The 12,472-nt window shown below is 28.2% G+C and overlaps 1 protein-coding gene across 1 annotated transcript; it reads right to left on the bottom strand.

Annotated features, from left to right (window-relative positions):
* Positions 1-6,298: 6,298 nt before the first annotated feature.
* Positions 6,299-8,302, bottom strand: LOC107434180 (beta-amyrin 28-monooxygenase). Its single transcript, XM_048462876.2, has 3 exons — positions 7,327-8,302; positions 7,025-7,212; positions 6,299-6,886 (listed from the first exon to the last, which is right to left on the bottom strand). The coding sequence occupies exons 1-3, from the start codon at positions 7,976-7,978 to the stop codon at positions 6,593-6,595; spliced, it is 1,134 nt and encodes a 377-aa protein (XP_048318833.2). The 5' UTR covers positions 7,979-8,302; the 3' UTR covers positions 6,299-6,592.
* Positions 8,303-12,472: the final 4,170 nt, after the last annotated feature.

Below are 12,472 nucleotides of genomic sequence, written 5' to 3'. Positions count from 1 at the left end.
GATACCAAATGAAGGGGTAAAAATCATGAAACTCATCCATATGAGGGCATTGGGCCAAAATTCCCAATTCTAAAACCTCTTAGATAGGGGAATTTGGCCTAATATCCCTGTTTCAGGTGTCTTAACGAAATCTACCCACATTGTTTTAATTTTTTTATTTTACCCTCTTAGTTTTTAATATTCCCAAGTTATCCTTTTTCAAATACCAAATAAAAAATTAAAAGTGAAAGCTATTCCATTTTTTCCCTTGCGAAGAAAAGAGAAAGAGGAAATGAGGGATAATGGCGAAGCCGCTTGGGATGATCGGGGAAAGTTCACCAAGAGGAGGGACGAGTGGAGGAAGCATCTAAGGCTCAGCAATCATTCTCTTTTCTTCTCTTTGTTTTTATTTCTTTCTTTTGTTTTCGGAAAACAACTTACAATATCCCATCGATTCATAATAATATTTTAAACGAAAAAAATATATATGATCAGTGATCACGGACATGGGAAAAAATTAGTTATCAGATTAACTGGCCTCTTTCCTTGAAATGATTCCGATTCTAAAAGCCAAAAATCCACAGCCGCAAGTAAAAGCAAAAATAATAATAATAATAATAATAAATAAATAAAAAAAGAAAAAGCTACACCCTTTGTTATTGGGATTCGATAGTTTTGTAAAGTGTTCTCTTTTCCATGCAGCCGTTCCACCAAGACAGATCTCCTTGATGATCTGGAGTGCAGGGAAGAAGGAAAAAGAAAGAGGGGAAGAAGGAAGAAGAAAGTGTGCAGGTATATGGGGGATTGCAGCGTGGGTTTCTCGAAATTAAAAAAAAAAGTACATCTAAGTCATTTTTAATTTTTATTAGGGACAAAACAAATATGAAGGGATAAATAAGAAAATTTTGAGAGACTATTGGTATATTTCGTTAAGCCCTCCAAACGAGGGGTATTGGGCCAGATTCCCCCTCTTAGATATTGTAGTTGGGCTTTTCGTCTGAACTTCAGCTTATTGAACTGAGTCTTGTACTCCTGCAGCCCAGCTCTTAGGATATTGGGATTGGGCTTTTGGCGAGAAGTTTTTCTCAATTACGGCCTGATTAATCTATTAAAATATTAAAATAAAAAATAAAAATAAATAAAAATTTATTATAGTATTTTGTAATTCAAATCAATAAATATATAAATAATAGATTTATTTCGTTCTTTTAATCTGGCCACAATAAGTTTCTAATCTAAATTGAAAAGGATATGTTTTGAATTTACGGTAGCATAAGACAGATATCATTGGATCAACTTCAAACTTATTTTGTTATAAAAAATATTATATAGTTTATGTCTTGCTTGGGCTCGCTTCTCTCAGGCTTAGAGGTTGTCTACAACTCATCACGATGCATACTGACTAATGAGATACTTTTTCTGTTACGGACTTAAAATTATAAGTAGCTTTTGATTTCAGACATGTTTGGCCTAGCTAGGCTTTGCATAGATTATGATTTTTAATTTAATTGAGTTTTGTTTTTAATAATAAAAAAATACAGAGAGTTTTTCATTATTTACTTTTTTATAGTTTTGTTAAGGTTATACGGATAGGGATGATTATTAGTTTTAACATTGTCAATGTTAGTATTTTGAAATATACTTCAAAATTTTAGTCACTCTCAATAATATATATCCGTCTATGAGATATTGAGATATGGAAAGCAGCCTAATTCAACATTCTTCTATGTAGACTAAAGAATAGCATATTTTGACATGGTATGAAAATAATTCATGATCCTCAAAGATTAATGAAATCGACTGAAAAAAGATAGGCTTAGATTTTTGGAAATGACAAAATTTAAGTTTAAGATGAAGAATGAGACAATACTAATGGTTATTTTTATTTTTTAAGATGTTGGGTTTAATCATTTACAACAATTTTTTTATATTCCGATGGGTCAAAGTTACGACTTTGCAAATGGACGTATAAGTGATATATATTACTTTATTACTAATCTATATATTTATGTACTTTTTTTCTATACTGAAGAGGAAGGCTTCAAACTTGGAACTTTTATTTTATTCCTATTTGGATTCACCAACGATAATCATTCCAAATCCATCACCATTTTAAAAGCAAAATCAAATGAAAAATTCTAATATATTGAAGTGCTTCATTAAGTAATTTGCAAGCCAACAAAATGATCATATACTTTCTTGCTCACAGAATTTCAATACCTATTGAAATTAAAATATATGATCTCAATATCGAATTTCTATACCAGTATAATAATAATTATATAAACAATAATTGATATAAAATTTGGTAGAAATTTGATATTGGATCTTACAACAATAAATTTTATATGCTAAAATACCTCATATTTTGTTGCAGTACTTATTTTTTTCCCAAAAAAAAAAATTTTACGAGTTTTCTGATTACGAGAAATTTCAAAATCAAATAATAAGGGGAAAAAAAAAAAAAACCTGATTATATGAAATTTCAAGATAAAATGTAAAAAAATCTGACTCTGTTGACGTTCAGTCAGACCTCACGTTAGATACATTTCCCCAAATCTTAGAGTTCAGATTTTTTTTTTTTTTTCAGCAGCTAACGTTTAATCAAGAGCAAATTCGATTTTGACAGTTTATCCTAATTACATTTTTTATTACAGTTTGAAATTTCATCACTGACCTCCTCTACTTTGTTTTTTGTGTTTTTTTTAATTAAAAAAAAAAAACGCATCATTACTTTTGATTATGATACATCACAGCAGATCTACTGTTAGAAGATTAAAAGAAAGTTAAAACTCAATGTTTTATAATTGAATAATATTATAAAAATATAATTATAGTTTTAAATTATTAAAATTAATTTGTAAAAAACTTATAAGTTAAACAGACGTAGAATCACATTATTCATGATCAACCTGATTGCTATATACCCAAAGTCAGAAGCATGATTTTTTATCAACACTCAACCGCTTAATCAAATAATTGAATAATATTATAAAAATAAAATTATATTTTAAAATTATTAAAATAAATTTGTAAAAACTTATAAGTTAAAAAGACATAGAATCACACTATCCATGATTAGCCTGATTATTTCAAATTTAGCCTATATACCCAAAATCAGAAGCCTGATTTTTGGTCAGTACTCAACCCTTAATCAAATATATATACATGCCAGATTTTTTGATTGTCTCTTCTAAATCAACATTATATTACATTATTTCCACCAGAAACAAAAAGAAGAAAAAGAAAACATTATATTATATTAAATGCTTTTACTCAATCTCAAAGTGGCTAAGTTTCTTGCAAAATAAGAAACACTAGCTAAGTTCTTTTTCTTGTACTAAAATATAAATGGGATAGAGCAAGATACATATCATATATGGAAAACACGTCATCTATTACATATATACGTGATCAATATCTTAATGAAAATTGAAATTGAAGGTAAAGGCTTCGTCTTCAGGAAATAATGCTCCGTCGTTGTCCACGTCACTATATTTTTTTACTGGTCACATCAGATATCTACTTTGATTACAGCATTATTAGCAAAAATATCAAAACTACTCTTTCAATATTATACCAAATCCTTAAAAAAAAAAAAAAAAAAAAAAAAAAAAAAAAAAAAAAGAGGCGACGAACCTTTCACATTTGTTTGAAGTAGTTACAAGTTTGATTCTTGACAAATCCAATTTGAGGTTTAATATGGATTTTACATGTTGAACTATATGAAAAAAAAATGATAAGAACAATCGGATATTAATAAACTGGACAGTCTATAAATTTCTATATAATTATAAAAATACAACTATTAATGACCTACAATTCCTTAATATCTGGTCAAGAATACTCTCTCGAAGGCCTATTTTTTTAATTTAACAAAAAAAAAATAAAAAAAGAAAAAAAAGTCAATAATACGTTCTCATCTACAGGGGTGTACTTGAATGCACGCGCAATCGCTTAAAAGAACTAATTAATGCACTTTTCACCCCAAAAAATAAAAATAAAAAGATAAATTAATTAAGCATATATGTAAAAGAACGGTGATCCACAAGCAAGCCTTAGTCCTTCACTGAGAATACATCCCGTATCCTAATTCAAATTTTGATTTGGCTGAAATCTTTATTTCATATTGTAATGTTGAAAAGAAAAAAAAAAAAAAAAAAAAAGAAGAGAAAAAAAAGAAAGAACCCACAAATTTCCCCCTCCTAAACGGAAAAAAATTACCTAGAATAAAATTTCTTTGGTGATGACAAATTATTTGTACTCTTAATTATTCTGTGTTTAAATGGCAGTTTTGAATTTGTATATTTTCGAGTTCACATAGCTCCGAAATGATGCATGAGGAAATTAAGCCCAAAACAACTAGTTCACCTTTGCATTAATGTCTTGATAATTGTGTTGAAAAGATTAGGCCAAGTCTGCGAGAGAGACATATAGGAATAGGATATGCAAATTTCTGGTCACTTCTATATAAATATTGTCCTTATTATTTGTTCCTTTGTTGCTGTTTTCGATTGCTAAGATATTTTTTCTTTAAGCAAATTATATGGAATCTCGAATTCTCGATTTGTATATATATACCATTATTTGTTTGTTTTGAGACATTATTTGTTTCAATATTGTTCTCTTCAACTTTTCAGTTCTAATACTACAAAACATATAGCAAGGCTGAAGGTAAGTATATATTATGGTTTTGTTCGATAACCGGAAATTAATTGTGAATTAAATGATTGGTGGGTTAAACCTTTTCTTTGTATAATATCAATTGCTTTCTTTATTATGTTTTTATTTTATTTTATTAATACCATTAGCCAATTAAACTGATTTGTAATAAATTTAAAATTTAAAATTTATATAAAGTAATTTCAAATTTTAAAATTGAATTTGTATAATCCTAAATTGAAATTCCAGGATATAATTAAGACAAAACCAGAAAGCTTGAAATGAAAATTTCCTTTTATTTATCAAGTTTTTTTTTTTGGAAATATTTATTTATCAACTCGTGGATGAATTATTATTTAGTTGTTTTTTTTTTTTTTTGAAATAGTTGAGTACAAGTTTTTATCACACCTACAATGTGACATGATATTCGGATAAATTTTTAACCTTTTTTCCTTCTGAAAAAAAAAAAGAAAGAAAAGAAAAACCAAAGCCATGTGTTTAATTAATAAATTTTACATGTCTATTATTGATGTGTACCTTTGGGGTCGATAAACTCTGTGGATCTTATTAACCAAAGAGACACGACTTTGCACTATAATTGATACATCGTCAATCAAGAAACTCCAAAAAAAAAAAAAAAAATTCCATGAACTCTTGTTATATATTCATTCTAACCCTCAAATTGACCTTTTTTTTTTTAGATTCATCGATAATAAATTGATCTGAACGTACTTTTAACATTTGTTTCACTTTTAAAAGAAATTGCATTACATCAAATCTCAATTTTTTATACATGAATGAAACTAATGTATCTCTTCTTTGGAACATTAAAAGCCCATTTGGAGTAATTTTTAGAGATTTAAAAACATTTTTTATAGTGTTAAACAAAAAGAATTTAAATTCATTTTTATTAATTTTATTGTAGAAAAATCACTTATTAGATAATTAAAAAAAAAGTAATTAGGTAATTTTTTAAAAATCATTTTCAAATAGATTCTAAATATTATCATTAATATTTTTTAATCAATTATAATGAAGGTGGCTCTATTCACTCTGTAAAAATTATAATTTACTTCTTATACTAATAAAATATACCTGATTTACCTTTATAATAAATAAAATTAAATTACCATAGATAACAATCACAATCCCCCCAATTCTAATACTCTTTCTCATGCATTGAAATCAGTAACCCTCTTCGAATCTTTCTTCAACCGCATTTTTAATATCTTCCAAATTGCCCTGACACCTTCCTTGTCCTCTTACCCAAAAGGAAAAAAAAAATCCTTTTTAAAAGTTAGTAGACATATTTCAAAACTTTTTAAGGTGCGAATTTGTAATTCCTGGGCCATATATATTTGTTGTCCATATTGGTAGCGTGTGTGGGAACATATTGTTCCTATGTTTCTTAGAAAATAGATACTAAGCAAATACCTAACATGCCCAAGCACCTGAATTAGTAATCATATATCAAGGGCGAAAGTTTCTAGGAAATCCGATTGTCTTCATATTAATATATATGGACTATAAAACTGTGATTGGACAAGAGGGAGTCTTTATTTAAACGAATGAAAAAATATACAAGTATTATTTTATGGAAAAAAAATTAAAATAATAATAACAGACAAATTACACAAATTAAGAAATACATGCTTGCCACCTATAGGGACTATTAGAGCGATTTATTCAAAAAAGTGAAAACGATACACTGTCCTAAAAAAAGAGAAAAAGCAAAAAAAGAAAAAAGAAAAAAGACAAATTGCACTAACAAATACAAGTTTGTCACCTATAGGGACTACGAGAGTGACTTATTCAAAACAAAGATAACCGGCCTTAGCCCAACAAGGGGAAAATATTAAACTATGAAACGATTAAATCTCCTTGGGATAGATGCAACTAAGATACTATTAAACAATGAAACCATCGATGTGGTACTTAATAGCGGGTTTAATTAGTAGTTGTGGAGGCGAATAGGAAGTCCTTCAATAGGGATCGGATTCATTCCTCCTAAAACTTTGCAATCAGGATTGATTAAATCCCAATTGAACCTTGTCACAACATGGTGTAGAAAAGTGAGAATTTGCATGCGAGCATAGTCTTTTCCTGGACAAGATCTTGGTCCACTTCCAAATGGGACATTGGAATATGGTGGTGGAGCTCCTCTGTCAAACCTTGTTGGATCAAACACTTCTGGTTCTGGGAATAATTCTGGGTCCATATTTGTAGAGCTAACTGACCAGCATACCTACATCAAAATCCATACAAAATGTATAATAAGAATCATATGCAAGAAAAGTACAAAATTAGTAATTTCAGTAATTGAAAGTGTTTCTAATAAAATGCTTTTATTTATCGATTTGTTTATTTATTTGTAAATATATACCTTCCATCCTTTAGGAATTGTATAACCTTCATAAGTGAAATCTGTAGTAGCTTCTCTAAAGAAACCTTGAACTGGTGGTCTATGCCTCATTACTTCTAGTGCTACATTCCATGAATATTTCATCTTTTGGATGTCTGCCCAATTGAGTGGCTCACCAGGATTTTTCGATTTTGCTACTTCAAATTGTTCTGTTTTCAAAAAACAATTCTCATGAGTTCCATTATTCCCATATTAAATTTTTGCAAACTATAAATATATTTTGTTAAAAGCATAATAATAGAAAGGTTAAAAAAAAGAATTACCGTCTCTGACTTTCTGTAAAATCTCTGGTCTTTCAGCAAGAAACTTCATAATGAAAGTGATATTGATGCAGGGTGAGTTAAAAGCAGCAGAGAGCAAACCCATCATTTTATCAGCAATATCATCCTCTGGCGTGAATTTACCAGTACTTGGGTCTGGTCTACTAATCATGAAAGAAAATATATCCTGCATCTCAACTCCACTAGCCATGGCTACTTTCTTCTCCTTGATCAACACCCGAATCTCTTTCCTCACAGACTCCGCTGCTTTCAATCCCTTATAGAAACAAGTTCCTGGGATCTTCAACGGAATAACATCCAGAGCAAACATAACGCTGTTCATGTAATCCGAAAGCTTTTCGATTCGAGCATGGTCTTGATAACCCATGAGGAATCGACAAGCAAGAGTTAGTAAAAGATGCAGTGAAAGCTTGTGAGCATCAACAATTTGTTTACCAACCCAATATCTATCCAAATGTTCCTGAACCAGAGTATCCATGGTTCCAACGTATTGAACCAGCGCATCAGGTTTAAGGAAATTCGGTGCTCGGACTATTTGGGTTTCGGTTTGGCGAGGAATGGGGGTTGCAGACTCTGCTTCTGTTGAGGATCGGTAAATTTTCTGCTGGGATTTTGGTCTCCATGCCAGAAACATTTGCAATTCATTTGAAGCAATGAATTTGTGACCAGCTGTTCCACAGAGGAAAACAACTGGTTCGCCGAGTAACTTGGTCTTGAAGATTTTTTATGAGTATTTTTTCATTCTATCTCCAATCCATTTGTCATGCGGTTCATTCATGAAACCAAGAGTTTCACCAATGACTGGCCATCCATAACTACCAGGAGGAAGATTGGGTTTGTTCTGGGATTTCGATTTGAATATGTAAAAGAGGAAAACCGTAACTAAAACTGGGAGAATAAAAGATAGAAAAAGGATAAAATGGTTCTCCATTTGGTAAGAAGTTGAATTTTTTTTTTTTTTAAATCTAATTTTTGAGGCAAAAATACTCAAGCAGAAAGTGGCTGAGAAGGCTTAGTAATTTGAATATGGAAGTGAAACTTGTAAAGGAAGCCTCAGGTTTCATCCTTTATAGAGACTTTTTTAGGATAGCATAGTGCATATGGCCCAAAAGGAATGAAAATAAATCTAGAGTGATTAAAGTTTTTTATCAAAATTTTGTTACTTATGATTGATATCTTTTAAATAGTTTACCTTTCCATGTATATATGACAATATCAATTTTATACCATTAAAAAACTGTCATATAATTGGTTATCAAAATTTTAGTAAAAAAATTTGATGTCTATAGTGTTGCTCAAGGAATAGTAAGTTTAGGCTAATTATAATTTACTAATCATTAAAATTTAAATTTTAAATTTTAAAATTTACTAATCAAATGTGAAATCTCTGGTTGATCCATCAAGGGAGCCTTCCTGTGTTTGTTTCTTGGAGAATTCTCAATCTATGTTTTCCTTCTTTTTTTCTTTCCCATATGTTATTTTCTCATGCTAAAATGATTAATAGACTAATTTATCTTAATTTTTTTTTTTTGTTTTTTTTTTTTTGGTGTTTGATTTTTACTTTACTATCTTAGCTAGAGAAATATGTGCAACAGGAGTATATACTTTTTCTTCTAATATACATGTGGATCCTACGAAGCGAGTATATACTTCGGTTGTATTGTAGATTTTTTCCTTAGCAAAGTTTTAATTTTTTATTTAATAATCAGTCTCAAATAAAGTTTATTTTATTTTATAAGGCTAAGATCCATATTTGATAACTATTAGATTTTATCAATAGATCATGTTTTGTTTTTTAAATGAGAATCTAATAATATTATTAAAAATAAGCCTTAGTATAATAAAGTAATATGGACTTTATTTAAGCATGATCGATCTACCCAGCGCTTCCACATTCATCTGGCTTTTTTCTAATATTCTATCTAATCCTTCCTTTATTTATTTTTTGCTTTTATGGCTTTATATGCCTAAAAAATAAACAATATTGATTAAAAAACCAAAGAAATTTGGATTTTTCGATTGCCATATTAGCCCTTGTGAAGGTAAATTTCCTTATTTGGTTCTATGATCCAGCTTATTAGGATTGGAAATCAGTTTTTTGTCCCTTAAGAAAACCCTATACTTAAGCAATAAATATATTATAATGTATCCCAGTTAAGGTACGAGCCTAATAATTTTTTGCATTCAAATTCGGTGTCCCAAAGGTCTACTAACAACCTTATAATTTTGATTTTTTATATTTTTTATGAATCAAAATCTTGTTGGAAAAATCTCAACTATTAATATAATCCAATGGTAACTTGGTGACTTATAAATTAAATTTTAAATATCAACTTTTGATGTGATTTAAAGATTGATAAAGAAAATTCTAATCTTAATACTAATATTAAATATCTTATTTGAACCTAATTATATTTTTAATTTTCTGTATTAACAACATGTACCTATAATTTAATATTGGATTTTAGACTTAGGGTCCATTTGGTATAGCTGACTAAAATAGAGCTTTTGTCTGTAGAGTTTTATATAATAGATCTTTTTGAAAAAGAACTATTATAAAAAATGTAGTAAGTGTTTGGCTGTAAATAAAAAAGTTGTATTAAATGCTAAATGAGTTCTCATATAAGCTAAAATAGCTATATTAAATTTCCATATAAGCTAAAAAAATAAATTTTTTTAAAAAAATATAAAATTTGGACTTCTCTAAAACAGCTTTAAAAAGTTCTTTTTTTAGTCAACAAGTGTTTGTTGACTTTTGCTAAACATTTTTATTTTTTAACAAAAGAACTTTTGCCTTCAAGTAGAGCTTTTTTGATTCCAAAAAAAGTTCTATCAAACAGGCACTTAGTCTATCAATTTAAAATCGTCTCTCACGTTATGTTTTAGGAAAACATGATTCTAAAGTATCTTTGGTCAAATTACGATGAATTAAAAAAAAAATTCAAAACTTAAATCTCCACCTCCAAATGTGTACACATAATTTTTAGGGTTTTTTTTTTCTTTTTCTGTACATTGTATTTTATTCTTAATTTTTTTTACGGTGAAATGAATGACACGGCCCCAAAAAAAAAAAAAAAAAGAATATTTTATTTACACTTATATAATGAACACAAAAGGTCAAAACTCAAATCTCCCTTCCAAATCATATGTGTACACATTTTTATTGTCTTTAGAAAGTTCAATAAGTTTTTATACAGAGTTTTTATCCTTTTTTATAATAAAAAATTGAATTAATAGAGGTTTCCTTTTTCTTTTTCAAGAAAAATAAAATAATAAAATCATGGCTGTGCTTGTCTTACCTCCCTATAAATACACATTAAACTATATTATTAAGGGTAAATTTGCATAAATGAATTTCAATTTCTTTTTAGGAGATTATAATTTTTTTTTTTTTTGATAAAGATGGGATTATAATTAAGATCACACTTTTATAAAACATTAGTGCAGCAAACATTAAAATATGTGATATAAAAAATGTTTTATTATTTTATTAGTTAACAAATAAAAATAACTTAGATATGAATTATGAACATTTAAAAGGGAAAACTTAAATACCACTGTGAAAAATCGTATTTCTGTTTTGTTACCACAGCTCAATGACTTGCTGCCATGTGTTTTAAAATTGGTCATGTCATCTTATTTTTAATTAAAAAATTTAAACAAAATTTTAGATAGCAACTAACCTAAAGTATTTAAATAGACAGCTTATATGTAAATGTAGGTTTCATCCTACCGTAAAACTATTAAAAATACATTTTAAAATTCTTGTTCAACTATATGTGAGTGAAATTCTTTATCCCTTTTAGTTTTTTTAAAAAAAAAAAGCGTGTATATATATATATATATATATGAAACTATATTTTAAAATTAGTATATTTAGAATAAAATTGATAAAAAAAAATACTTATTTTCGACAAAATCGTCCAATCATGTCGTGAACAAATGAGATACGTAGAGAAGAAAACATGCAAAATTATAGTGAAGTAAGACTCATTTTATTGGTCAATTTGAAATTCATAAATAAATAGCATTAACCTACTTGATGGTATCCTACTACACAAATACGTCATGAACTATGAATATGAACTAAGTCAATGAATGAACATCTATACGGTCAATTGCAGACTTAGTCGATAAATTTATTTATCAACTTGTTGATATCAATTTATATTTATTTATTTTTTTGAAAGAGCTGGTTGCAAAATAATACTAGGATAAAACATATACGAGATCAGCTTATGTCATATAACATATATACATATATATATATGAAATTTTTTTATAATACTAGTTGTTACATGTGCTACGTGATGTAATAAATTATTTATTGTCAAACACATAATAATATTTATATAGAAAAAAAAACTTTATGTAAAATTTATATTCTTAAATATTTTTCTTTTTTAATTTCTCATAAAATTTTTACATATCAAAATAATAAATATATACGCTAATCTATGTAAAAGACATAGTTCACTTTTATATTATTATGAGTAATATGATTATCATTACACATCCTATTTTTTATATAATTTTTTTGCAATGAACAAGGTTGTCCACTTGTTTTTATGTGCATTCACATCCTATGGTAATAGAGGGCAGCAAGAGCAACTCCCTGTTAGTAAATAATAGGGCCATCGCCTGTTAACGTAGTTTGATATAGATATTAGATTTATTTTTTATCGGTTAATTTTTAATGGTAATTTAATATATATAAAAAATTCAAAATTTTAAATTTTTTAATTCAAATTTACAAATAAAAGAAAATATTGGATATTAAATTCACTTTCTAAAAGCATAAAATTCTAAAATCAATAATAATTAAACATTGCCCACCAAAAAACTAAGCAAGATCCCTCTACTGTCAGGACCCGTTCAAAATTCCTCACCGGAACCCTAGACAAGTCCTGATCCCAGAGAAACCCTACCGGACCCTCCTATGAAAAATCCGGCAGAACCTCCCCTAAGGGATGGACTTACCACAAATTCCTGCACTGAAAACACACTTCTATAACGTCCCCCCTTATTCCTCCCACAATACTACAAGTTGATTCCACAAATTTCAGCACTCCAAAAAAATAAATAACAGTACTCCAGTGCATAATAAATACATAAGTGTCCCATACAG

The sequence above is a fragment of the Ziziphus jujuba genome, chromosome 12 (genome assembly GCF_031755915.1).
Source record: "Ziziphus jujuba cultivar Dongzao chromosome 12, ASM3175591v1".
Classification (NCBI taxonomy): domain Eukaryota; kingdom Viridiplantae; phylum Streptophyta; class Magnoliopsida; order Rosales; family Rhamnaceae; genus Ziziphus; species Ziziphus jujuba.
The sequence above is the reverse complement of the archived record's forward strand: the minus strand, read 5'-3'. Positions and strand labels throughout refer to the sequence as shown.

Coding starts and splice junctions, on each gene's coding strand:
- LOC107434180 (XM_048462876.2), bottom strand. CDS start 7,978: ATGTTTCTGGCATGGAGACCAAAATCCCAGCAGAAAATTTACCGATCC. Junction 7,213..7,326: donor TTTACAGAAAGTCAGAGACG/GTAATTCTTTTT, acceptor TTTTGAAAACAG/AACAATTTGAAGTAGCAAAA. Junction 6,887..7,024: donor CAATTCCTAAAGGATGGAAG/GTATATATTTAC, acceptor ATTTTGATGTAG/GTATGCTGGTCAGTTAGCTC.